The sequence below is a fragment of the Terrapene carolina genome, unplaced genomic scaffold (genome assembly GCF_002925995.2).
Source record: "Terrapene carolina triunguis isolate 2854851 unplaced genomic scaffold, T_m_triunguis-2.0 Scaffold449, whole genome shotgun sequence".
NCBI classification, from domain to species: Eukaryota; Metazoa; Chordata; order Testudines; family Emydidae; genus Terrapene; species Terrapene triunguis.
This window is the reverse complement of record NW_020664800.1, coordinates 2,337,735-2,361,041: the sequence shown is the minus strand read 5'-3', so window position 1 is coordinate 2,361,041 and position 23,307 is coordinate 2,337,735. Positions and strand designations below refer to the sequence as shown.

General features: G+C 49.3%; 2 protein-coding genes across 3 annotated transcripts in view; one reads left to right on the top strand and one right to left on the bottom strand.

Moving 5' to 3' along the window:
* ANAPC2 (anaphase promoting complex subunit 2) overlaps positions 1-23,307 on the bottom strand; it is a 38,192-nt gene that overhangs the window by 11,248 nt on the left and 3,637 nt on the right. The window contains exons 1-5 of one of the 2 annotated variants that reach the window (XM_024217429.2): positions 13,562-13,698; positions 11,267-11,889; positions 9,473-9,605; positions 762-936; positions 455-574 (exon numbers count right to left, since the gene is read on the bottom strand). In XM_024217429.2, coding sequence (XP_024073197.2) covers positions 455-574; positions 762-936; positions 9,473-9,605; positions 11,267-11,889; positions 13,562-13,648 — 1,138 coding nt within the window. In that variant the 5' untranslated portion in view covers positions 13,649-13,698. Of the gene's footprint in view, positions 1-454; positions 575-761; positions 937-9,472; positions 9,606-11,266; positions 11,890-13,561; positions 13,699-23,307 lie in introns of those variants that run through there. The other variant, XM_024217430.2, reaches the window with a different exon arrangement.
* SSNA1 (SS nuclear autoantigen 1) lies at positions 13,820-21,345 on the top strand. The gene is made up of 3 exons (XM_024217431.3): positions 13,820-13,890; positions 14,217-14,416; positions 21,114-21,345. The coding sequence occupies exons 1-3, from the start codon at positions 13,839-13,841 to the stop codon at positions 21,213-21,215; spliced, it is 354 nt and encodes a 117-aa protein (XP_024073199.2). The 5' UTR covers positions 13,820-13,838; the 3' UTR covers positions 21,216-21,345.

The window sequence follows — 23,307 nt, the reverse complement described above, 5'->3', positions numbered from 1 at the left end:
AGAGAGCAAAGCTCGGACCCAGGAAGGGCCCTAAGGGAGCCTTAGTTAGATCCAGAGAGCTGGAGGAGAGGTGCTTGCTGCAGTGCCCTGGTCAGATGGAGGGACAGAGCTCCATGTGTCTGGGCAGCAGACTCCAACCAGGGAAGCTGCATGGGAGCTACTGAAAACCAGCTCAGCACACACTGAGCGCTCAGCCCAGACAGCACTTTGGAGAAGGCTTTGAGCAAAGACAACCTTCTAACTCGGTTCCTTGCGGCACTGCAGAGAAAAGAGGAACTTGAGGTGTGGGACAGAGCATTCCTACAACACACTGATATCCAAGAGCTCACTAGTGCGGAGGGGGCAGGGACATGGTTACCGCACGCTCACCTTGCCACGGTAGAGCTGCTTTCCAGGATATCCCCACTCAGACATGCCCAGTCCCTGGGGGACACACGAGGGATGAAACACTCACCGGGATGGAGAAGCCGCATTTCCAGAGCGCTTTTCAGGGAGCTGAGCAGCTGCTGCCTCTGATTGGTCCTTTCCAGGCAGAACTTGAGATCCTCCACAGCTGGCTTTGACTCTGGAAAATCTTCAAACCAAAAGAGCAGTCAGAGAAGGTGCCAGGCCCCATAAGGAGGCGATGGGAGAGCACAAGATGCCCCAGGGCACATGGGGAGGGGAAAGCAGGATTGCATGGCCACGAGGCAGGTCTGGGCTGGCAGGCGAGGAGAGAGAGAGTCAACACGACCTGGGCAGCAGGCAGGGGTCATGCTCACCACGGATGATGCTGAAGAGCTCCTCAATGCGCATGCTGGCATAGATGCGGTAGAAGAACCTCTGGACGTGGCACCTCCAGCGCTTCAGGGTGCTGCTGGCCTCCGGGGTGGAGTGGGCCATGGGGCTGTCCTGCAGGAATACTCTGCTAAGCCAGCCAATCACCTTCTCGATCCACTGCACAACAAGAGGGACAATAGTGAGAGCCACACAGCCCAACCGTGCCAGCCACCATCCCACACACCTTCAGCAGACTGGAAATAAAGTGTACATTTTTAACAGTCAGAGGAATTAGCCATTGGAACAATTTACTAAGGGTCATGGTGCATTCTTCATCACCTGACAATTTTAAAATCAAGACTGGAGCAAAAGATCTTCTGTAGGAATTATTTTGGGGCAGGTCTCTGGCTTGTATTATACAGGAGGTCAGACTAGCTGATTCCAATGGTGCCTTCTGGCCTTGGAATCTATGACATTCACAGCAGGCTCCTGGGGCACACAACTCCACGCTAGCCACCTGAGAGGAGCACTGCCCTCTGCCATGGTCCAAACCCAGCTCTGACTAGAGATCACTGGTCCCTAATAGCCAGCAGTGCAGCTAGAGGAAGCATCATTGGGGGAGTGAGTTAGCAGATGCAGCCAGATTTGAAATAAACCACAGGAACACCATGAGACAGATCCCACAAGCCACTCCTGCTAACACAACAGATCTCATGTGTCCAGCAGACATGCTATATTCTGAGCACAGCCACTAACCATGTACCCTACGAGATCGTCGCAAGTCAATAGCCAGACCTGCAGCAAAGAGGACTTCCAAGACCTGCCTGAGAGAGAGAGACGCGTGTTGAAGTGGGGGTGACTGGAGCTGCATTTCCTAGCCTCCTGAGATGTGCCCCAGGTACACTGCCAAATGCTGCAGCACCAAGTTGCCACCTGCTGAAGATCTACATTCACAAAGTCGTGGGGATGCCCATCCTTGAATGAATGGCTCTTCCCCGGCAGGAATCCCCAGGGCCAGCACTAGGGATGGCGGTAGCATTTCCTACCAGACAACAAACCCTATCACCCTCCTTACTGTCCACATGGAGCCATCAGCAAAAAAGAAGCAGTTCAGTAGCACTGATTATCAGCCTTCTTTATTATGCCAAAAGAGTTGTAATGAGGCACTGGTTAAGTTGTCAGCATCCAGCCAGAAATTACTGGAATCCATCCGCATACTATATGCGCAGTTACGTAATATACACTACATAACAATTAATTACAACCCCAATGTAATTTATTACAAAATCCTTGTTTTTACTTTGGTCTTGATCATTTTTAGGCATCAATGGGGAAACAATGAGTACTGACGACTTCCTCAATCTTTGGACCATACCACCGCAGAAGACTCAGTTAAACACAATGCTCAGTGGTACCTTACATGCTATAAGAAATGTGTCCATAAACTGAATTTGGGAAGGTTGGAGAGGAAATACATTGAGCATCAGGAAATAGTTGAAGATGCTGGTAAAAGTGCCAGCTGTGGGTGAGACTCGCCTTATACTAGGTCCTGTGGCATGCACTTTGAAAACACTGCTTCTTCTGTGGTGAACCAGAACCCAAAGGCATCCACCTACTTTCAGCACCTAAATCAGGTGAGAAACTGAATGAAGCAGTCACTCTTAGCAAGAGTAAAGGTGGGGGAGTGGCATTGTATGTCAATAATGAGGTAAAATGCAAAGAAGTAATAAGTGATGGAATGGATAAGACGGAGTCTGTCTGGGCAATAATTACACTGGGTAATAGAACTACTAGAGCCTCCCCTGAGATAGTGCTTGGGGTGTGCTATAGACCGCCGGGATCTAGCCTGGATGAGGACAGAGAACTATTTAATGTTTTTAGGGAAGTAAAAACTAATAAGAACTGTGTAATCATGGGGGACTTTAACTTCCCAGATATAGATTGGGGAACAAATGCTAGTAACAATAATAGGGCTCAGATGTTCCTAGACGTGCTAGCAGATGAATTCCTTCATCAAGTAGTAACTGAACCGACGAGGAGGGATGCAATTTTAGATTTGGTGCTGGTGAGTAGTGAGGACCTCGTTGAGGAAATGGTTGTAGGGGACAACCTTGGCTCGAGTGACCATGAGCTAATTCGGTTTAAACTAAATGGAAGGTTTAACAGAAATAAAACTCTGACTAAGGTTTACGATTTTAAAAAGGCCAACTTTAATAAATTAAAGCAACTACTTAGGGAAGTGCATTGGGATAACATACTTAGGGATCTAAAGGCAGATGACGCCTGGAATTATTTCAAATTGAAGTTGCATGAGCTGTCCGAGGCCTGTATACCAAGAAAGGGAAAACGATTAGTGGGCAGGAGATTTAGACCTAGCTGGATGAGTGGGCGTCTCAAAGGGGCAATTAAGAAAAAACAGAAAGCGTACAAAGAATGGAAGAGGGGAGGGATCAGCAAGGAAACCTACCTTATTGAGGTCCGAGCATGTAGGGATGCAGTGAGAAAGGCCAAAAGCCGTGTAGAGTTGGACCTTGCGAGGGGAATTAAATCAAATAGTAAGAGGTTTTATAGCCATATAAATAGGAAGAAAACAAAGAAAGAGGAAGTGGGACCACTGAAGAATGTAGATGGAGTGGAGATTAAGGATAATCTAGGCATGGCACAATATCTAAATGAATATTTTGCATCGGTCTTTAATAAGGCTAATGAAGGGCTTAGGAATAGAGGGAGCAGGACAGAGGGGAATAAAGAAGGAGGGAATGACATTACAGTATTAGAGGTGGTAGCTAAACTTCAGCAGCTAAACGGGACCAAATCGGGTGGACCGGATGATCTTCATCCTAGAATATTGAAGGAAGTGGCGCAAGAAATTGCAAGCCCCTTAGCGATAATTTTTAATGAATCTGTAAACTCGGGGGTGGTACCGTTGGACTGGAAAATAGCTAACGTGGTTCCTATTTTCAAGAAGGGGAAAAAAAGTGACCCGGGTAATTACAGGCCTGTTAGTTTAACATCTGTAGTATGCAAGATCTTGGAAAAAATTTTGAAGGAGAAAGTAGTTAAGGGCCTTGAGTTGAATGGTAATTGGGACAAATTACAACATGGGTTTACGAAAGGTAGATCGTGCCAAACCAACCTGATCTCCTTCTTTGAGAAAGTAACAGACCTTCTAGATAAAGGGAATGCGGTGGATCTAATATACCTCGATTTTAGTAAAGCGTTTGATACGGTACCGCATGAGGAATTATTGGTTAAACTAGAAAAGATGGGGATCGATATGAAAATCCAGAGGTGGATAAAGAACTGGTTAAAGGGGAGACTGCAGCTGGTAGTACTGAAAGGGGAATTGTCAGGTTGGAGGGAGGTCACCAGTGGGGTTCCTCAAGGTTCGGTTTTGGGTCCGATTTTATTTAATCTATTTATTACTGACCTCGGAACCGAATGTAGGAGTGGGCTGATAAAGTTTGCGGATGACACAAAGTTGGGAGGTATTGCTAATTCGGAGAAGGATCGGGATATTCTGCAGGGAGACTTAGATGACCTTGTAAATTGGAGTAATAATAATAGGATGAGATTTAATAATGAGAAGTGTAAGGTGATGCATTTAGGGATGACTAACAAGAATTTTAGTTACAAGCTGGGGACGCATCGGTTAGAAGTGACGGAGGAGGAGAAGGACCTCGGAGTCCTGGTTGATCGCAGGATGACTATGAGCCGGCAATGTGACGCGGCTGTTAAAAAAGCTAATGCGATCTTGGAATGCATTAGGCGAGGTATTTCTAGTAGGGGCAAGGAGGTGCTCCTTCCGTTATACAAGGCGCTAGTGAGACCTCATTTGGAGTACTGTGTGCAGTTCTGGTCTCCTATGTTTAAAAAGGATGAATTCAAACTGGAACAGGTACAGAGAAGGGCCACTAGGATGATCTGAGGAATGGAAAACCTTTCCTATGAAAGGAGACTCGAGGAGCTCGGTTTGTTTAGCCTAACCAAAAGAAGGCTGAGGGGGGATATGATTGCTCTCTTTAAATACATCAAAGGGATAAATACCAGGGAGGGAGAGGAATTGTTTCAGCTCAGTACTAATGTGGACACGAGAACGAATGGATATAAACTGGCCGTGGGGAAGTTTAGGCTTGAAATTAGACGAAGGTTTCTAACCGTCAGAGGGGTGAAATTTTGGAACAGCCTTCCGAGGGAAACGGTGGGGGCGAAAGACCTCTCTGGCTTCAAGATTAGGCTAGATAAGTTTATGGAGGGAATGGTTTAATGAGATAACGTGATTTTAGTCAATTAGGTAATAAAGTGCCATCACTGGTAAAATGTGGGTCTGGCTAGAGAATCTTGCCTGTATGCTCGGGGTTCTACTGATCGCCATATTTGGGGTCGGGAAGGAATTTTTCTCCAGGGTAGATTGGCAGAGGCCCTGGAGGTTTTTTGCCTTCCTCCGCAGCATTGGGCAGGGGTCGCAAGCTGGAGGATTCTCTGCGACTTGAAGTCTTTAAATCACGATCTGGAGACTTCAACAGCTGAGTTAAGGGAAAGTGGGTGGGTCAGCTTTTGTGGCCTGCATAATGCGGGAGGTCAGACTAGATGACCATAATGGTCCCTTCTGACCTTTAAGTCTATGAGTAAGAGCATAGCATGGAAAGTAAAGTTTAAGTGGCTGCACGGCTGGGATGTTTTCCCCAGAAGCAACCATGCACCATCCAGACTCATTAAATGCTGTTAAATGCCAAGAAGGGGCAATTTTAAGCTACAGGATGAGGTTACTCACACTTGCAATCCATTCACATCTGATGGACCAAAGCTTAATATCATGACATAAGCAGTCTTCAGTGATGAGACAGCTAAAGATGTCAGTCAAATGGTTACTTTGGATCATGACTTGTAAGAAGCCTTCAAAACCCGAAGAATTATCCAAGGCTCCATCAATCTGTGGGCTCCAATCAAGAATAAAGTCAGAGTGAAGGTGGCAGAGACTCTTACAGAGCTGACTGCAGACAGGTCATTGTTTGCTCATCTCCTGGTCATGCCCAGATCTCAGTGTGATGTTGATCTACGTGAGACTTTGGGAAATACAAGTTCTCCATGGTGCCACAATTGATGTTTGAATACAACAGAACAATACTTATGTGCCAGGCGAAAAGCAAACTAATGCACATCTTGCAGGTTTTTCATAAGCCAGCACCTACTGACAATGTGACTGATACCTTATGCCAGCAGAGGCCTTTCAGAGTACCAATCATAAATGGTATGTCTGAGGTACAAGCTCTCGACAAACAAACTGTTTACACCTGCCGAGATTTGGCTGAACACTTCATTATGAGGCTACATAGAAAATACTGGACCTGTGATGAAGTCCACCTTGCGTTTGACACGTATGTAGCAGAATCAATTAAAAATATTACCAGAAAGAAGAGACTCCATGGTATTACGCTTGTCCAATACAAAATCATTGATTCCATCAACATCTCCAACATCACAATGAACTGTCTCATACCCACACAAAGGACAAGTTAACCACACAGCCTGTGGAGAAAACACTCCAGCATGAGAAGAATTTCTCGAAGAATGTCATCGCATGGCATAATAAAGCTTCTGCCTCCCACTGTTCTATGGAGTTTCTTTGTTATTCCCATGAGAAGGCTGACACTAAAATTATCTTGCATGTCATCAATGCCACAGAGAGAGGTGCTACTTAACTCCAGATTTTTGCACAAGATTCAGACGTTCTAGTGTTCTCTGTGAGATGTTACCCAAGACTTCCGCAAGATTCTTTTTGTGCCTGCTGCTGGGGAACAGAATCGCTGTATATCCCTCAGAGATGTTTTCCTATAACTCAGACCATAAAAAGCCACTGCACTGCCAGGTTTCTATGCCCAGGATGTGGCACTACTGGAAGGGTGGCTGGAAAGACCATATTATCTTACTAGAAGGCATTTGATTCAGTCTCTGAAGACTCTCTCCTTGCTCTGAAGGTGCTCGGAATGCCTGAGACAGTCACTGATGAGATCATAAATGCACTGGAAGTGTTCATGTGCCGAGTTTACCATTTGAAGACCAACATTACGACACTTGCAGAGTTATGTTGGTGGATGTTTTGCAAGAAGCAGAGAAAAGGAGAAAAATTGCCAACCAACATGGGATGCTTTTTTACCTGCTATCAAGAGGGCAAATTATCAAGGCGTGGAATGACTCTGGGATGGTTGAATGCATCCAAAACTACCTTCCCCATCAGACATGGATGGGTCTTGGAGGATGGGCTGATCACACCAGTTGCGTGTGAATACCATGCACTCCTGAATCAATTCTTTAGCTAATCAAATGCTCATGTGCAAAAACCAGATGCTGCAAACGTTTGGCCAGCAGCCTGCCTTGCACAGAGATGTGTGAGTGCCGCATGGACAACGATCAGTGCGACAACATGTCTAACAAGGATACCCTAGATGGAGACAACACTGATGATGACTTTGATGAATAAATGTTTTCAATCCTACATGTCAAGGCTAACTTCGCTAGGTTTACCAAAGATGGGTATCTTTATGTGAACAATGCATCCCTGTGGTAAAGTATAATTTAAAAAACATTGATTTTTAAACATTTTCTCGAATATATATCTACATAATTGTTCTAGGTTTGTCATGTTTGGTTCCATTGCGTTTGTGGGAGAAAGGGCTTTTGAACGATACCCAACCTACCCCATTTCTGACGACATTGTTTCCACCAACTGGAGGACCTGGACCTGGGAGCTGAGGGGCAGTGAGTCCCCCCCGCCTTGCCACAGAGGGTGACATCATTGAAATTAGGATTCTGTAGATTTTTACAAATCAAATGACATCGCCCTTATCTTTCTATCACTAACTTGCCCACAGAATGAGATTTTACTACATTATGCTCCCAGATTATGCAGCTGTTAGTCCAGAGGCAACATGGGGGGCGGACATGCAGGATCATGTGCCCCCCCAGATTTGTTGCTTGGCTTGTACTGAGCATGCTCAGTAACACTGCTGAAGCCAGCTGCCCTCATTCTGCCCCCACACTATCAGCAGCATGGGTCCTCTCTGCAGCTCTCTCCCTCTTTATAAGACTCAAGGTACCTTCCCTTAAACCCAACTGGGCAGCAGGTGAATTCAACCCTGCTCCCTTTCTTGCAGGGTGCAGTCACCCTGTGACAGGGAGCTTCTAATGGGGTTCTGCAGGGACTGGGTAGGTCCAACCCTATTTAACGTTCTCATCAATGATCTAGAAGTAAATATAAAATCAATGCTTATAAAATTTGTGAATGACAAAGACTGGAGTGGTAAATAATAAAGACAGTGCAGTCCTACAGAGTGATCTGGATCACTTCATAAGCTGGGCCCATTCAAACAAAATGCATTTTGATACAGTCAAGTGCAAAGTTATATATCTAGGAACCAAGAATGCAGGCTGTACCTACAGAATAGGGGGCTGTATATGGGAAAGCAGCGACTCTGACAAGGACTAAGGGGTCATAGTGGACATGAGCTCCCAGTGCAATGCCGTGGCAAAAAGAGCTAATGCAATCCCAGGATGTATAAGCAGGGGAGGAGTGAAGATTTTACTTCTCTATACGGCACTGGTGAGACCGATACTAGAATATTGCATCCAGTCCTGAGGTCCACATTTTTAAAAAGCTACTGAAAAATTGGAGAGGATGGAGAAACGAGCCACAAAAATGGTTCGAGGGCTGGAGAAAAATCCTTACAGTGAAAGACTTAAAGAGCACAGTCTGCTTAGTTTATCAAAAAGAAGACAGAGGCAACTTAATTATGGTGTACAAGTACCTTTATGGGAAGAAAACAGCAGATACTAAAGGTCTCTTTAATTTAGCAGAAAAAGGCAGAACAAGAACCAATAGCTAGAAGCTCAAGCCAGACAATTCAAATTAGAAATTAGGCACAATTTTTTAACAAGAGTGATTAACAATTGGCGCAAACTCCCAAGAGAAGAGGTGGATTCTCCATCTCTTGAGGTCTTCAGATCAAAACTGGATGCTTTTCTAGAAATTATCCTTCAGCCAAACACCAATTACTGGGCTCAGTACACAGATTCATAGAGGTTAAACATCTCTGCCAGAGGATGTTGTAAAGGCCAAGACTATAATAGGGTACATAAAAGAACTAGATAAAATCATGGCGGATAGGTCCATCAATGGCTATTAGCCAGGATGGGCAGGCATGGTGTCCCTAGCCTCTGTTTGCCGGAAGCGGGGAATGGGCGACAGGGATGGGTCACTTGATGATTACCTGTTCTGTTCATTCTCCCTGAAGCACCTGGCATTGACCACTGTCAGCAGACACAATACTGGGCTAGATGGACCTTTGGTCTCACCCAGTATGGCCGTTCTTATGGTCTGAAAGCTAGAAGGGACAATTGTGATCATCTACTCTGACCTCCAGCCTAACCCTAAATTAATTCTTTAATTAATACAGGGGAAACAATGAATTGTAATGGCCTGTGTTATGCAAAATGTCAGACTAGGTGATCACAATGGTCCCTTCCGGGCTGAAACTATGTGAATCTATGAAATGGGGTATTTCCATGGGCTTCTATGTCAACAGTTTAGGGGGCTTGGCAGGTCAAGTTAGGATTTCTTCAAATAGGAGTTTCATTTTGACATCAACTCTTTAACTTGTGACAGAAACAAGCACATGCCACCACCAGAACAGCTCCTGGTGGCTGTGGGCCTTACCTCCTGGAACTCATTCAGGAAAGAGTGCTCATACTCTCCCCTGCATCTGCGCTCCATCCTCTCCTCTATCATCTTGTGCAGGATGGTGGTGACAGCATTAGCACTCACTCTCTCCAGCAAGTTCAGCCTGTGACTGCAGACATAAACAGTGGCCTCGTTCAGAACATGTAGACAGGAAAGCACAAAACAAAGTGCAAAGTAACTGGGTTCAGGGGAGGGAAGGGGTAGAGGTCTGTACTGCACATTGGCTAGCATGTGTCAGATTAGGAACTGGCCTCTCTCCACACAGACTCAGCAGCACAGACAGAGGAGCATTTCTAACCCTGCCAGACGTCAACATTGTATGGTACTTGGGTGCTCAAATACCAAGGTGATCGGCATTGTGTAAACATCTAGCTGGATAACGGGGCCACAGACTTGAGGGGGATTGGGTTTGCTCAGTAAGCAGGGTGTTTATTTGGGAAGGGTTTTTATCCACTAGGAAGGAAAAAAAATTAGAAAATAGGGCAACTAGAACCAAACTTACAACATCAGATATTAATGAAAAGAAAATTAGTGAGACAATATAAAACTCATGGATTCCAAACAACAGGATATGGTATAACGTGATATAGTCCAAATCATATCAAATTGTTACACTAGTCTACTGGGGAAAAGCAGATCTGGAGACAAAATACATATATTCTATACAATTAAATGTTACTTATAACAAAAATAATGCCTTTTGAGCATTTCACAGGTTTTGGCCATCAGAAAGTTCATCAAACAACGCTACGAAAGGAAGAAACTCCTTTCCAAACTTATAACACAAAGGGTTTTTTTTTCCATTCCCAGCCAGGCAGAGAAGGTAAGGAGTCACATTCCTAGACCTTTCATTCCTTCCTGGTCTTTGGTTTTATACAAAGCCAAAAGTTCAGTTAACGTTACATCAAGTTGGGGATTAGATATATTTTTTTTACACATACAACACTCTGTTAATTCCTCTGTGGGTAATCTTAGGGACAGACAGAATGTCCAGCTATAGTTCCCTATCAGCACAGAGGATCAGAGAACTGGAGTGGGAGCTTTCACATCCCTCAACCAAAGGGAGAGGGGTCTGGCTCTTTAGCAAATCTTTTCTCCCAGGGGCCTGTCAGGAGCTTACACTAAATCAGCATCAAAAATAAAAACCAAGAGATTTTAAATAGACTAAGAATCCATTCCCCTCTCAAGGGTTCAGGTCCTATTCTCTCCTGTGATGGTATAACCCCATTAGTTCTCCAATCGCCTATAGCAGCTTCCAGCCAAACACTGCCAGTAAGACCTGATATTTCTAATGGGGAATCAAGCAGGACTGTTTTTAAACCCCTCATTCAGGCCTTCTCCATACATCCCTGAGGAGTAATGAAGGGCAACTGTGCTTTGCACCCTTGGTACCATCAGATGTACTAGTCCTATTTTTCCATATTAAACGTGACCAACTTCTTCAGGAACCTTAACTTTGGGGGGAGGAGGGGACAGAAAATCTTTCACTTAGAAACACTCTCCCCTTAAAGAACACCAATCAAAGCCCATGTCCAGGTCAGGGAATGCTCATGCATCACCAGAACCTGTTTGTCTAATAATATGCTCAACCACAGATCATGGGCTTGATGCAAGCACCACTGAGTGAGATTTTCTGGTCTGTGCTGTCCAGAGAAGACTTGATCATAAAGGTCTTTTCTGGCCTTAAAAATCTATGTAGCCTGCTGATGGGCTCCTATCCGGGTTGTGTGTTCATTCTGTCTAACAGACCCCTCCCTCTAAGATACGCACAGGATTTCATTGAGCTGCTGAAACTGCTCCATGGCTGTGGGACACCAGCACTGCTCTTTCTTACTGCTGCAGCCCATGCACTGCAGGCCGTCTCCTCCTCCATCCTCCATATCACTCTCTTGTTCATTTTCACTCATGCTGCTCTCGCACGCGTTCATTCTGTCTTCACCCTTCTTCCACTGCCGCATGTAAATCTTGAAGGTGCGGCTGTAGAACTGCTGGATCATCTCCTGGAAAGTCTTTGTGGTGGTGAAGAAGAGGATGGCTTTGAACATGGTGTAGACTTTCTCTCGCAGCATCTGGGAGCCTGTTCCAAGGAGCAAGCCCATTTTGGTCCATTTTTCCAGAAGGTCCAAGCTGTTTAGATAAGGGTCTAGGCGGCACTTGAGCAGACAAAACGCATCCAGGAGAAGCAAGGAGCACTGTGGTTCTTCGGCCGTGTTTTCATACTGGCCAATACAATTCCAGAACTCAGGAGCTATATTTGCCTGAAGGTCTGTCTGTAAAACTTCAGTGAACCATTCTTCTAGGACAGAGTGCAAGTCATAGCGTTGCAGCACTTCCACAGCAGCCCGCAAATCGCTGTCCTTCAGCAGCTCCACTGAACTGGATCTGGGTGCTGCCTAAAGAGAGACATCAAGTTAAATACAAGCATGGGCACCAAAAAATTACTAACGCTGGACTTTGCAAATCAGAAGAGAGACCACTTCAGAGAACAGTGAGCAGGATATGAATGCAGCCTGTCACCAGTAGGGAGTTGGGTCACATGTGTGTCAGGGTGACTGTAGGTTACCAACCAACTGCTGTTTGGTGTTCCCTCTTTGGAGAGGCTGGGGTCTGAGTCTTGCTCCTGATGGGAAGGTGCCCACATCACAAGCGTGAACACTGCAATTAGCATCAACTGCTCCCCTTGCTGGCAGCTGTCATGGAAGCCATAAGCTGACTGGCCTATTTATCTGTTTAAGAGCAGGAAGCCACAACGGCAGCCATTCAGCATTAATAATGGCTCATGTAAGTTTCTGTTATATATCCCCTCTAAAACCAGCAGAAATACTCAGACCAGCCTCAGAACTGGCAGATTAGATTTAGAAACAAGATGATTTTTTCTAGACAATGCAAAGTGAATTGGTTCCCAAATTAGAAGATTCTAAAAATAGGGGCACTCTCTGAACTACTGTGGAGATCCCAAGGCCTGTGGACATCCTCTTGTGACCATCTTTGACTTTGCAGGAACACAAACTAAGGAAATTCCCACAAAAAAATGTTGTTAGAATGCAGGCAGACATCCATTTCTCTGGTTTGTCACTTTTCAAGAACAACTGGATATAAACAAAATTTAGAGACCCAGGAAATTCAGAGTTAAGTCTGCGCTTATAAGAGGTCCAAAGGCACTACCTTAACTCTGCTGTCCAAGTGATGCCCTATTAAAAAAAGAAAGTCAGGATACCTTACTCATCTATAACAAACACGTAAACAGCATGGTGAAAATGGACATCCCCCCCCCCCCCATTCTGCAAGGAGCTGAGGATGCTCAGGAGCTCCCAGGGTGGGGCTCTACGATCCCATGTGTTGCCAATTAGCCATGAGCTAGCCATGTGTCCATGTGCAAACCTCCCAGATCATGAAATTACAGCATTGCTGAGAAGAGGCAAGGCCAGTACAGTAACAAACCCTAGAAACAAAGATGGGACACACATGAGAAAACCAGGGGTCTGTATTTCTGATACTGTCCCGGAAAGGAGCAACGTCACAAGGAGGTGGCTGTGCCTAGGACAGCGGCGTTAAGACCGTCTAGTTACCGAACCTGTCAAATACTGGATATTTGGGCCTCTTAACTCCGGATTTCCTAGTTTCTGAAGTGGTTTGTTCAGCTATTAACAATACACATTTCTACTGTAATAGCACCAAGAAGCTAAACAGCTAGTGCCCCACTGTGCCAGGTGCTGTACAGCCCCGGTGACCCTCCCTGCCCCCAGGAGCTTAGCCCCCGAACAGCCTCTGACGGACCCTTCACTGGGATCATCCAGGCCCCGCTCACAACCTGCACCGGGGGGTTTGGCGAGGTCCAGGCAGCACCACCGAGTCACACAGAGCAGGGGGCTGGGGCGGCTCGTTCAGGGAGCTCGGAGGAGGCGGCATGGACATGCCTGGCGGGGCCGGGGGGCACAGGAGGCCTGGGGAAGATGGCGGGGGGCCGGCGGGGGGGGCAGGGAGCCTGGCGGGGGGCCGCCGGGGCCCAGTTGGGCGGGGGCCCGGTTGGGGGGACGCGACGCCGGCCCTGCCGCTCTCACTCACCAGCCCCAGGGCGGCGGGCGGCACCAGGCCGGTGCTCAGCGCGTGCCAGGCCGCCGAGAGCTCCGGGCCGGGCCCCGCCGCCTCCATCCGGCCCCGCGCGCCAGGAGGCTCTGAGGCGGGGCGGGGCCTGGGCCGGAGCGGGGCGGGCGCTGGAGGCGGGGCGGAGGCCGGGGAGCCGCGGGGCGGGGCCGGGGCGGGCGCTGGAGGCGGAGCCGGAGCGAGGCAGGCGGTTGGGGCGGGGCGGAGGCCGGGGAGCCGGGGCCGGAGCCGGGGCGCGATGACTCAGCAGGGGGCGGCGCTGCAGAGCTACAACAACGAGCTGGTCAAGTGTGAGCGGGGCGCGGCCCGGGGGCGACGGGGCAGCGGCCGGGGCGGGCCGTGTGGGGCACCCAGCGCTTACAAGGGACATCGAGTGGCGGGCCCGGGCCAGGCCTCCTAGCAAGGCCTGGGGGGGAGGGGGTCCGGGTGCCCCCGGCCCGTGCCTGCAGGGTGGGCCCCGTCCCCGTGCACTGCGGGGGGAGAAGGTGAAGGGCTCTAGGTTGCCTGGCCCAGCCCCTCCATGCAGACGGTGCCCCAGGAGGCCCTGCCGCGCCCCGGCGCGTGCTCGCGGGCTAGGCCGCGTGCTGCCCGGGGCCTGACTCGCCTCCTGCCCCAGGTATCGAGGAGCTGTGCGCCAAGCGGGAGGAGCTGAGCCAGCAGATCCAGCAGGAGGAGGAGGAGAAGAACAAGCTGCAGAACGACATCCGGCTCCTGACGGAGAAGCTGGCCCGCGTCAACGAGAGCCTGGCTCGCAAGATGGCCACCCGCAACGAGTTTGAGAAAACCATTGCCGAGACCGAGGCTGCCTACACGAAGGTATCTGGCCTCTGGAGCCTGGGCATTGGCTTTCTCCAGGGCAGCCCCTTGCGCTCTGGGGGCTTGGGTGTGACTGCGAAAGCACAGCGGCAGGGCCGCTCTCTGCCCTTAGTCAGGCCTCACGTCTACATCGAGCCCGAAACTGTAGTCGAGAACCAGGGGAAAGCCGGGCTTTGTGCTGTGGCTGAACCAGAACTAGGTTCAAATCATTCCTTGGCCAAACTCCCGCTGTCGCCTACAAACAGCTCTACGCAAGTAAGTTACGTTTACTGCCACACACCAGGGCCTTCCGTCTGGGCATGGCACTTCCCACCTTGGGAAACGGTCCAGCTAAGGCCGCTCCACAACTCTCCCAAAAGAGGGTGACCGCTGCCAGAAAAACAAATCACAATTTTGCAAAAATCAGGCACTGCACAGTTTGAACATGGGACCTTCAGACCCATACCACTGCCCTCTGCCACTTGACTGCGTTGCGGGTGGTTTGCTGGTCAGCATTGAACAGGGGGAACTGGGATTCCTGCGCTCTCCTGGTTCTGGAAGGGCAGTGTGGCCTGTTGGTTAGAATAACAGCAACAGACCGGATAAGGCGGCTTGGTGTGTTCATTTCAGAAGGCAGATTGGGTGAGACTTGGGGGTTTGAGGTTGGGGTTATGTTTCCAGCTCCACCTGAAGTGCCCTTGTGCAACCTCAGATTTCTTTCTTTGAGAGCCTTATGCGTTCCCACTATGGGATGGCATTCCCCAGTGATGAGCAGGTGGAACCCTCCTGAAAGCCGTATCCCACCTCCCAGGGAATGTACCCCTAGCTGCTTCCACTCCTTCACCATCACCACAGAGAGTAGAAGCAACCCTCTGCCATGGCTGTTGCTCTCCTAACCCCATCAGGCTTAGTTTGCCAAAAGTGTACGGACATGTAACTTTAGTTTGGATCTTAGGTAAATAGTATGGTTTTTATAGTGTCTCCGAAAAGGGGTATTTCCCCAACTTTTTAATGTTCGAGCCTCCAGTCTTGCCCCATCATTAGGACTATATCTGGGCTGGACCCCCAAAAGGTGTTTGTCACAGGGCATGCCTACCATGTAGCACCCTCTCCTGACCTAGGGTTGGCACTGCAGGCATTCCCTGCCTCAGTTGCTCTTCTCTCAGGGCCCTTAAGAACTCCACAAAGTCCAAGAGAGTGTGAGCTATGAGGCACAGGTGTTCTTTATTCAATTAACTGTCCGCTCCTCAGGGGTAGCCTGGGTTCAGACTCCCCTTAAAGGAGCCAGCAACTCTGTGCAGTGTTATAACAGATGTGCATTGTGCCTGCGGATCTCCCAAGTTGGATGCCTGTGTCCAGTGCTTAATTTCTGTCTTGTAAAACTCATTCCCTGGCCCAGTGTGCCACCCTTACGGCTTTTACCTCCCCACCAGGACTGCTGGCTCTGGCACACCTCATGGGAGAGGCCCTGATGGTTGTTGAACCTCTGGATGGTCAGAGTTCTGTGTACCACTGGGAACAACCTTCCTCTGCACTGAAACTTGCAGCAAGGGGGGCTAAGCCATCAATTCCAGCCATGGCCTCAGCACTCAAGTGCTGGGTCTGGAATATCGGAGACCCCTCCATGTGATGTAAACAAAAATCAGCACAACACCACATCACATGTGGACAGCCTGACCAGTCTGAATTCATCTAGCTTCAGCAGCTAACATCAGACTGGGAATATGGCATACCTTTTTTACAGTGAGGGTCATTAACCTTTGGAACAATTTACCAGGCTGACAGAGGACCTTTCAGAGATTCCAAGGCCAGAAGAGATCATTGTGATCATCTCATTTGACCTCCTGTATAACACAGGCCAGAGACCTGCCCCAGTCATCCCTACAGCAGAGCTTTTAGAAAAACATTGTCTTGATTTATAAATTGTCAGTGATGGAGAATCCACCACAACCCTTGGGAAATTGTTCTGGTGGTTAATTACTCTCATTGTAAAAAAAATTATACTTTGTTTCCAGTCTGAATTTGTCTAGTTTCAACTTCCAGGCATTGGATCATCTTAGACCTTTCTCTGCTAGATGGAAGAGCCTGTCATCAATTATTTGTACCCCATGTAGGTACTTAAAGGCCGTAATCAAGTCACTCCTTAACTTTCTCTTTCTTAAGCTAAATAAATTCAACACCTTGAGTTCATCACTCTAAGGCAGGTTTCCCAATCCTTTAATCATCTCCTGGCTCTTCTCTGACCCCTCTCCAATGTATCAACATCCTTCTTGAATTGTGGGCACCAGAACTGGACACAGGATTCCAGCAGCAGTCGCACCAGTGCCAAATCCAGAGGTAAAATAACCTCTCTGCTCCTATTTGAGATTCCCCTCTTCGTGCATCCAAGGATCGCATTAGCCCTTTTGGCCACTGCATCGCACTAGGATGTTCAGCTGATTATCCACCACAACCCCCAAATCTTTTTCAGAGTCACTGCTTCCCAGGATAGAGTTCCCCATCTTGTAAGTATGGCTGACATGCTTTGTTCCTAGATATATACATTTACATTTAGCTGTATTAAAACGCATACTGTTTGCTTGTGCCCCACTTACCAAACAGTCCAGACCTGTGCCAGGTGACCTGTCCTCTTCGTTATATACCAGTTAGAGGAGGGTTCCATAGCTTGCACCTGGGAGTGCCATCCCATGAGTGTGAATGCACAAGGGCAACTCTTGAGGATCAACAGTTACTGTTAAGTAACCTCTGTCTGCCTCAGGGAAGAGAGATGGGGCTTTGGCCAGTAATAAAGGTTTTGAAGGGAACAGAAATAGCAACAGCACGCCATGGAAGAGGAGAATTGAACGTGCAGACTCCTGGGTCCAATCCCTGTGCACAGCCCCCTAGGGTACAGGGTATTATCCCTGTCTACCGCCTTCACCCACTGGCATTCTATGCATGGCCCACAGTGCCTTGTCCATTCCTAGCAAAACCTGCAATTGTCTCCTGGCCCAGCACCGCTCCAGATAAGGACTCTTACTCATACAGTGCTTTGAACCCTCCTTATACTTAGGACAGCCTCATGGCTTCAGGGTGTGCTTGCTGCTGTCTCACACAAGGCAAAAGCTTAGGGAGGGGTAAGGTGCTGTGATCTCCCTAAGGAACACCTCAAGGCAGAGTTAAGGCTCTGTGGTTGTGTTGTGTGGGAAGTGTCACCTGAACTGCCTTTCCTGCTGCTGTGGTGTTTGGTGTTTGAGTTTTGGGAACAGAAGTCTCTCATTCTGGAAGGGTGAGAGGCGCACAGGGCTGGGCTGAACACCAGCAGCTTTCACTCCAAGGTGAATGAAGCTTTGGGTGTGTCAATTACCAGCACTCTGCTACTGTCATAGATACTCAAACATTGTAAAAGATCAGGCTTGAAAAACCTACTCAGCAAGGGTGAGTGAGGCCCTTTTTCTTTTCAAGTGTGTGGGCTGGGGTCAAGGGGCAGTGCCTGCAGAGAGCAGCTGAAGCAGATAGTTCTGCAATGGGGGGGGGACAGGCAGAGGAAGGTAAAATAGGGCTTAGCCTGGGCCACTGCTCTCCTCCCGCACCTTCTGGATCCAGACCTTTCCAGACTCCTCCCCAGGGCACTAGTACCCATGCAGCCTCCCCCTGTGAGAGAGACTGCAGGGAGGAGCCAGCTAGAGAGTGAAACCTGGCAGCTGCAGGACAGGTTCAAGAAGGCACCTGGGTGATGATGTCATGGAAGTCCCACATTGGATTCCTTGCACTATGACTGAGTGACTTCTTCCTCCCCGCCGCCCTTGTCTTTCCCTTTTAGTTATTCCCCCTCATAACACTTAAAGGTTTAGAACAACAAAACCAAACCAAAAACCTGGGGGAACTAAGGAGCTATTTGCTGCCATCACATCACTTGTTGTGCTTGTGTATTCTGTCCCTTTCCCTACTGCTCTTCACGGCAGGGACTGTCTTACTCGACGTATGTCTGGAGCCTAGCACAATGGGGCCCCTTCCCGGTGGCCTCCAGCTCCGACCAGACCGGAATAACCCTGATAAGGAATAACTGTGCCGTCTACTGCTGAGGAAGTTCAGCTTCCATTTTAAAAAGAGTTCTTCACCAATATGCTTTAAGCTAGCTCCCATGCCAGGGCTGGCTGCTGGCGTGTGCCTACAGATCGCTCCAGTGCCTCTGCTCCAGCTCCCAAGGCGGCAGCAGGATGAAAATTACGAGGTTCTGGTTAGTTTCGTGGCTAAGGTTTCTCACCCTCTGGGGAGTAGCGGAAATGTGAATAATCGGGGCCAATGAGAAAGCTGGAACACTGCTATTCACACAGAGGGCATCCAAAACCAGAGAGGGGTAAAGGGGTAGAGTCACAGCAGGCGTATAGCAAGGGCAGAGAAGGAAGATTGCTGCTTCCCTCCCCCAGAGAGCAGCCAGGAGTGGAAAAAGAGGGCTACTTCTGCCTTCCACCTGCTAGAGCAGGAACAGGCACTTATTAGAGGTGACGAGTGGAGTCGGTCATGGGAGGGTTCCAGTAGGAATCCCAGCCCTCTCCTTAGCCACGGGCATTGGTGGGGGGCCGAGTGTCTCTGCATGGCTGTCAGGTAAGCCCTGAATGGGGCTGTATCATTAGTTGCTTTAGCTATTAATTGGCATCTAATTTCTATATATAAAGCAAACTGGGCATGGTATTTGGCTCCTGAGCATAATGAAAAGTGTTTCTGCCCCAGCCTTGCATGTCCTGAGCTCTGTCTGATTAACCAGACCTCTAGAGCACAGTCTGTCTCACCCTGGTGAGCACCAGGGCCGCCTCCTCTGGTCTCCACTGGCTGGTATGACTTTCCGCTATCTTAGCCTCATCGCCTCGCTGTCTCCTTTTGTGTCATTGTCAAATCCCAGGCTGAAGCTGGCTGTCCTCTCCCAGCCCCTTCCTCAAAGGCTGGAGCTTGGAAAAATTCATGCATGAAAATGGAAATGTTGATAAACATTGTCCCAAGAGAGTGAATTCTGGAACAATAGTGATTCCTATTTTAAGAATACACTTTGGTGAGACACTGGTAAAACTCCCATCCACACGGTGTAATTGGCTCTGAATTTCAGTAAGTAACTGATATTTGAGGACGTCGGTGACAAAATACTTGGCAGATCTCTGCCAGCCCCGTGACTGTTGGACAGTTCTGAGGAGTCTGGGCCATGCCCCACCTTCGCCCAAAGCTTCATTTGTGTGCAAACTGATGCTCCACATCACTCCTAAGTCTACTGAGCATTTTCTTTATGACCAAACAACAAAAAAGGCCATTTTCTGCAAACGCAGCTGATGTTTTGTTACACGTAATGGTTTTTAAAATAACTACCAGTGAGCCCCTGTTGCATCCTGTCAGTCCCGTGCGTTGTGGGCTGTCTGGGACAGGGACGGTCTGCTTGGTGATTTGTCTGTACAGTACCTAGCACAATAGGGCCGTGACCCTTGGCTGCAGTTCTGGACACTATCATAAATCAAATAAGTAATAAAGATCTACAGAAAATCTAGCTGCTTCTCAGGCAATTTGCGAACAGGAAAATGGCTAAATATATCGGAGCTGCTTGATAGCAGTAGTTCAGCTGTAATGACCCCTCAGGCTACCAGTCACGGGGATATGGTGCTTGTGGTGATCAGAGATGTTTGTAATCTGTAGCCAGTCAAATCCAGTTTCTTATTCAAGGAGCTCTTGCAAAATGGAAATGACAAGTCGCATCAGTTTGCACAGAAATTAAACTTTGGACCAGGGAGGGCATGGCCCAGGCTCTTCAGAACTGTCCAGCAGTCACAGGGCCACGGCTTGCGGTGAGACAGCCTCAAAACTCAGTTACATATTGAAATCAAGACAGTTACAGTGGGGGGGAGGGGAAAATCAGAGTTTTGTTTGTGCTCAGAAAAGTGCATTATTAAAATGAGGAATAAATGTTTAGAAATTTCATCACAATGGAAACATAACATTTTTATGCATGATTTTTTTTTAAACTAGGTCAGCCTATGAATAAGGAGAAGTCAGTCCTTCCTCAGGAAAAACCAAGGAGGAGGAAGTGCTCTCTGCCCACTAGCTCTGTGGTTAGAGCGCTCACAGTCTGTGGTGGGAACTGGGTTAAATCTCCATGCTGCCTGAATCAGACTAGGAACTTGAAGTTGGATCGCCCATGTCCCAGAAGAGTGCCCTAGCCACAGTGGGGCTCTGGCTTTCCTGTTGAAGCTGCTCCTGTTCATATGAAATACTTCAGTAGCCACTGGAGTCTAAAATTGGATGTCTAACAAATACATTTGAGTTCAACTCCAAGTTACTGATTTGATGCAGGACTCTCTGGGTTATGCTGCAAGTCAGATTGGATGATCAGGGGTCACTTCTGGCCTTAACATCTATAAACGACAGTGTTTGCCAGTTACATTTTTAACTGTATTTAAACAAATTGCCTTTGTTAATATTGCTAGATGCTAAGGCCAGAAGGGACCTTTGTGACCATCTAGTCTGACCTCCTGCATAACACAGCCAGAGAACGTTCATCCAGTGGTTCCTGCCTTGAGCCTGGAACGTGGGTCTGACCTAGAGCATGTATCTTAGGAAGAGACACCCAGGCTTGAGTTAAAGGCTCAGAGTGCTGGAGACTCACTCACTCCCTTGGCAGCTTGTTCAAAATCTGGCTCAGGCTAAGAGAGAGGCTCAGTTTCCATAAAACGAAGTAACTTGTTTCCTGTCCTCCCAGATCCTGGAGAGTTCCCAGACGCTGCTCAATGTCCTGAAGAAGGAAGCTGGGAATCTGAGCAGAGCCACAGAACTGAAAAGTAGCATCACAAAGGAGAGCTGAGCATTTGGACTCAAACGGTCTGGCAGTCACGCTAGGGAGCTGCAGCGCTTTCTGACCCTGGCCCACGCTGGCATTCTGATCTAGGGGCTTGGAGTGGAAGTAATGTCTAATAAAGTCTTTGTTTTGCAAATGTAAGTGTTCATTTCAGAACGGCCTCAGCGCCAGGTGGGAATCCATTCCACTTCAAGCCACATCCAGCCAAACTCCGGATGGGTGTGTAACAAGTGCCAGTAAATGGGGCCATGATGCTGTGGGAGTGCAACTGTGCCTATAAGCAGCAGCCTCGGGCAGTGCAGCCCTGGGAAGAAAGGTGACTTGGGGCGTTAGCACTTTCTGCATGACTGTGCGCCTGCAGAAAACGCTGCCGCCCCGCAGAATTCCTGTGCTTCCCTGCAGAAAATGGGGGTGGACATGGGTGCAGTTTCAGGGGAGATTGCCCCCCCCCCAAACCAGAGGCAAGGCCCAGGGTTACATGATACTGTCTGTTCCCCCCCCCCCCCCATATTTCTGCAAGTGCAGAGCTGCCCAGCTGAAGGAGGCTGCCTCTAGGCTCTGCTGAATCTGCAGCTGAACGCCACCTGGGTCCTACTGCCAGTCGGGTTCCCCTTCTGTGTGCTGGGAGCCTTCCTGTTTTCTGTGCACCAGCGAGTGCCTGCTGGGGGGAAGAGGCAGTACAGTAGGGAAGGAAGGGGGTGGAATAGAGCAGGGGGAGGGGAATCGCAGGGGGAAGTGGGGGCCCTGCATGCAGTGTCCTCTCAGCAGCAGCTGGGGCTCCTCTTTTAAGCAGGCCCATTGAACCCTCACTCTGACAAGCCCCACACACCCAGACCCCCACCCCACTGAGCCCCAACCAGCTGCACCCCCACCCACCCCATCAAGCCCCACTGAGCCCCAGCCACCTTCTGGATCCCCTGCAGAGTCCCATTGCTCCTGCACCCGCCCTGTGCACCCAGATCCCCACTGAGCTGCCAGAATGCAGATTGCCCCACACAGAAACCTCTCACCCCACACTTGGATCCTGCTGGGCTGAGCCTGCCCACCCACACCTGGTGCACCTGGCTCGGAGTGGCAGGGCCCCAGGGTGTTTCTGGGGCAGGCCCAGCCCTTGCACAGGGTCAGGGGCAGCCTCACTGCCAAGTCCCTGTACCGGGGGAGGTGAGGGCTTCAGGGTGATCTCCCACCTCCATGCAGCCAGCAGTCTGGGCTCCCCAGTGCCACGCTGGAGCCACATTTATTTATTGACAAACAACATTTGCAGAATTTTAAAATATTGTGCACGTAATTTTTAATTTTTTGGCACCGCCTTCCCTCAGGCGTAAGCCAGCGGATGGTTTGCTGGGGCAGGAGCAGTTTCCTCTGTGCAGAGGAGTGGGAAGCGTGCAAGCAGCAAGCTGGCACTCCCATGCAGAGGCAAGGTGGCATGTGCTCGGCCAAGGGAGGAGTGGAGCAGCTGCGCCCAGCTGGCTGGGAGTGGGGAGCAGGGGCACAGTTTGTTCCCAGGGTGCAGCAGGAGGGGAGGGGCTGGCTGGGAGGTGGCAGCAGCAGAGCACACCCTGGAGCTGGGAGGTGTGTAACAAGTGTGTAGGGAGCAGCAGCACTCAGAGCTATGGGGAGCTCTCAGGGGAGGCACCACCTTCCCGCCTCACCAGCAGGGGGGAAGTCTAGACCTGCAGTTCTCAGCCCCCTGCAGGACCACGAGCCCTTTCAGGGGGGCTGCAGGACCCCACTGGGCTGAAATCCCCGAGCTCTGGCGCCCCATGAGCACTGGTTGCCTCCCCCCACACTGCAGTGCCAGAGCGGGGCAGTCCCACCCCCTGGCCAGGTCGGAGGCAGGAAGCCGGAGTCCCGCAGTGTGGGCAGCTGCTGCTTTGGCTGGTGTCATGGAGCAGGCAGCCACCGCCCTCCCCAGCTGCTGCTCAGCTCACACAGCTGGTAAGAGCCGCCCAGGCACGGGGACCCCACTCCGTGGCCGGCAGAGCCCTGGGGGAGCCTTCCTGACACACAGCCCCTAGCGACCCCCTCCCTTCACCCTGAGCTACCCCCGTCCACACACAGCCCCTAGCGACCCTCTCCCTGCACCCTGAGCTACCCC

Coding starts and splice junctions, on each gene's coding strand:
- SSNA1 (XM_024217431.3), top strand. CDS start 13,839: ATGACTCAGCAGGGGGCGGCGCTGCAGAGCTACAACAACGAGCTGGTC. Junction 13,891..14,216: donor CAACAACGAGCTGGTCAAGT/GTGAGCGGGGCG, acceptor CTCCTGCCCCAG/GTATCGAGGAGCTGTGCGCC. Junction 14,417..21,113: donor CCGAGGCTGCCTACACGAAG/GTATCTGGCCTC, acceptor CTGTCCTCCCAG/ATCCTGGAGAGTTCCCAGAC.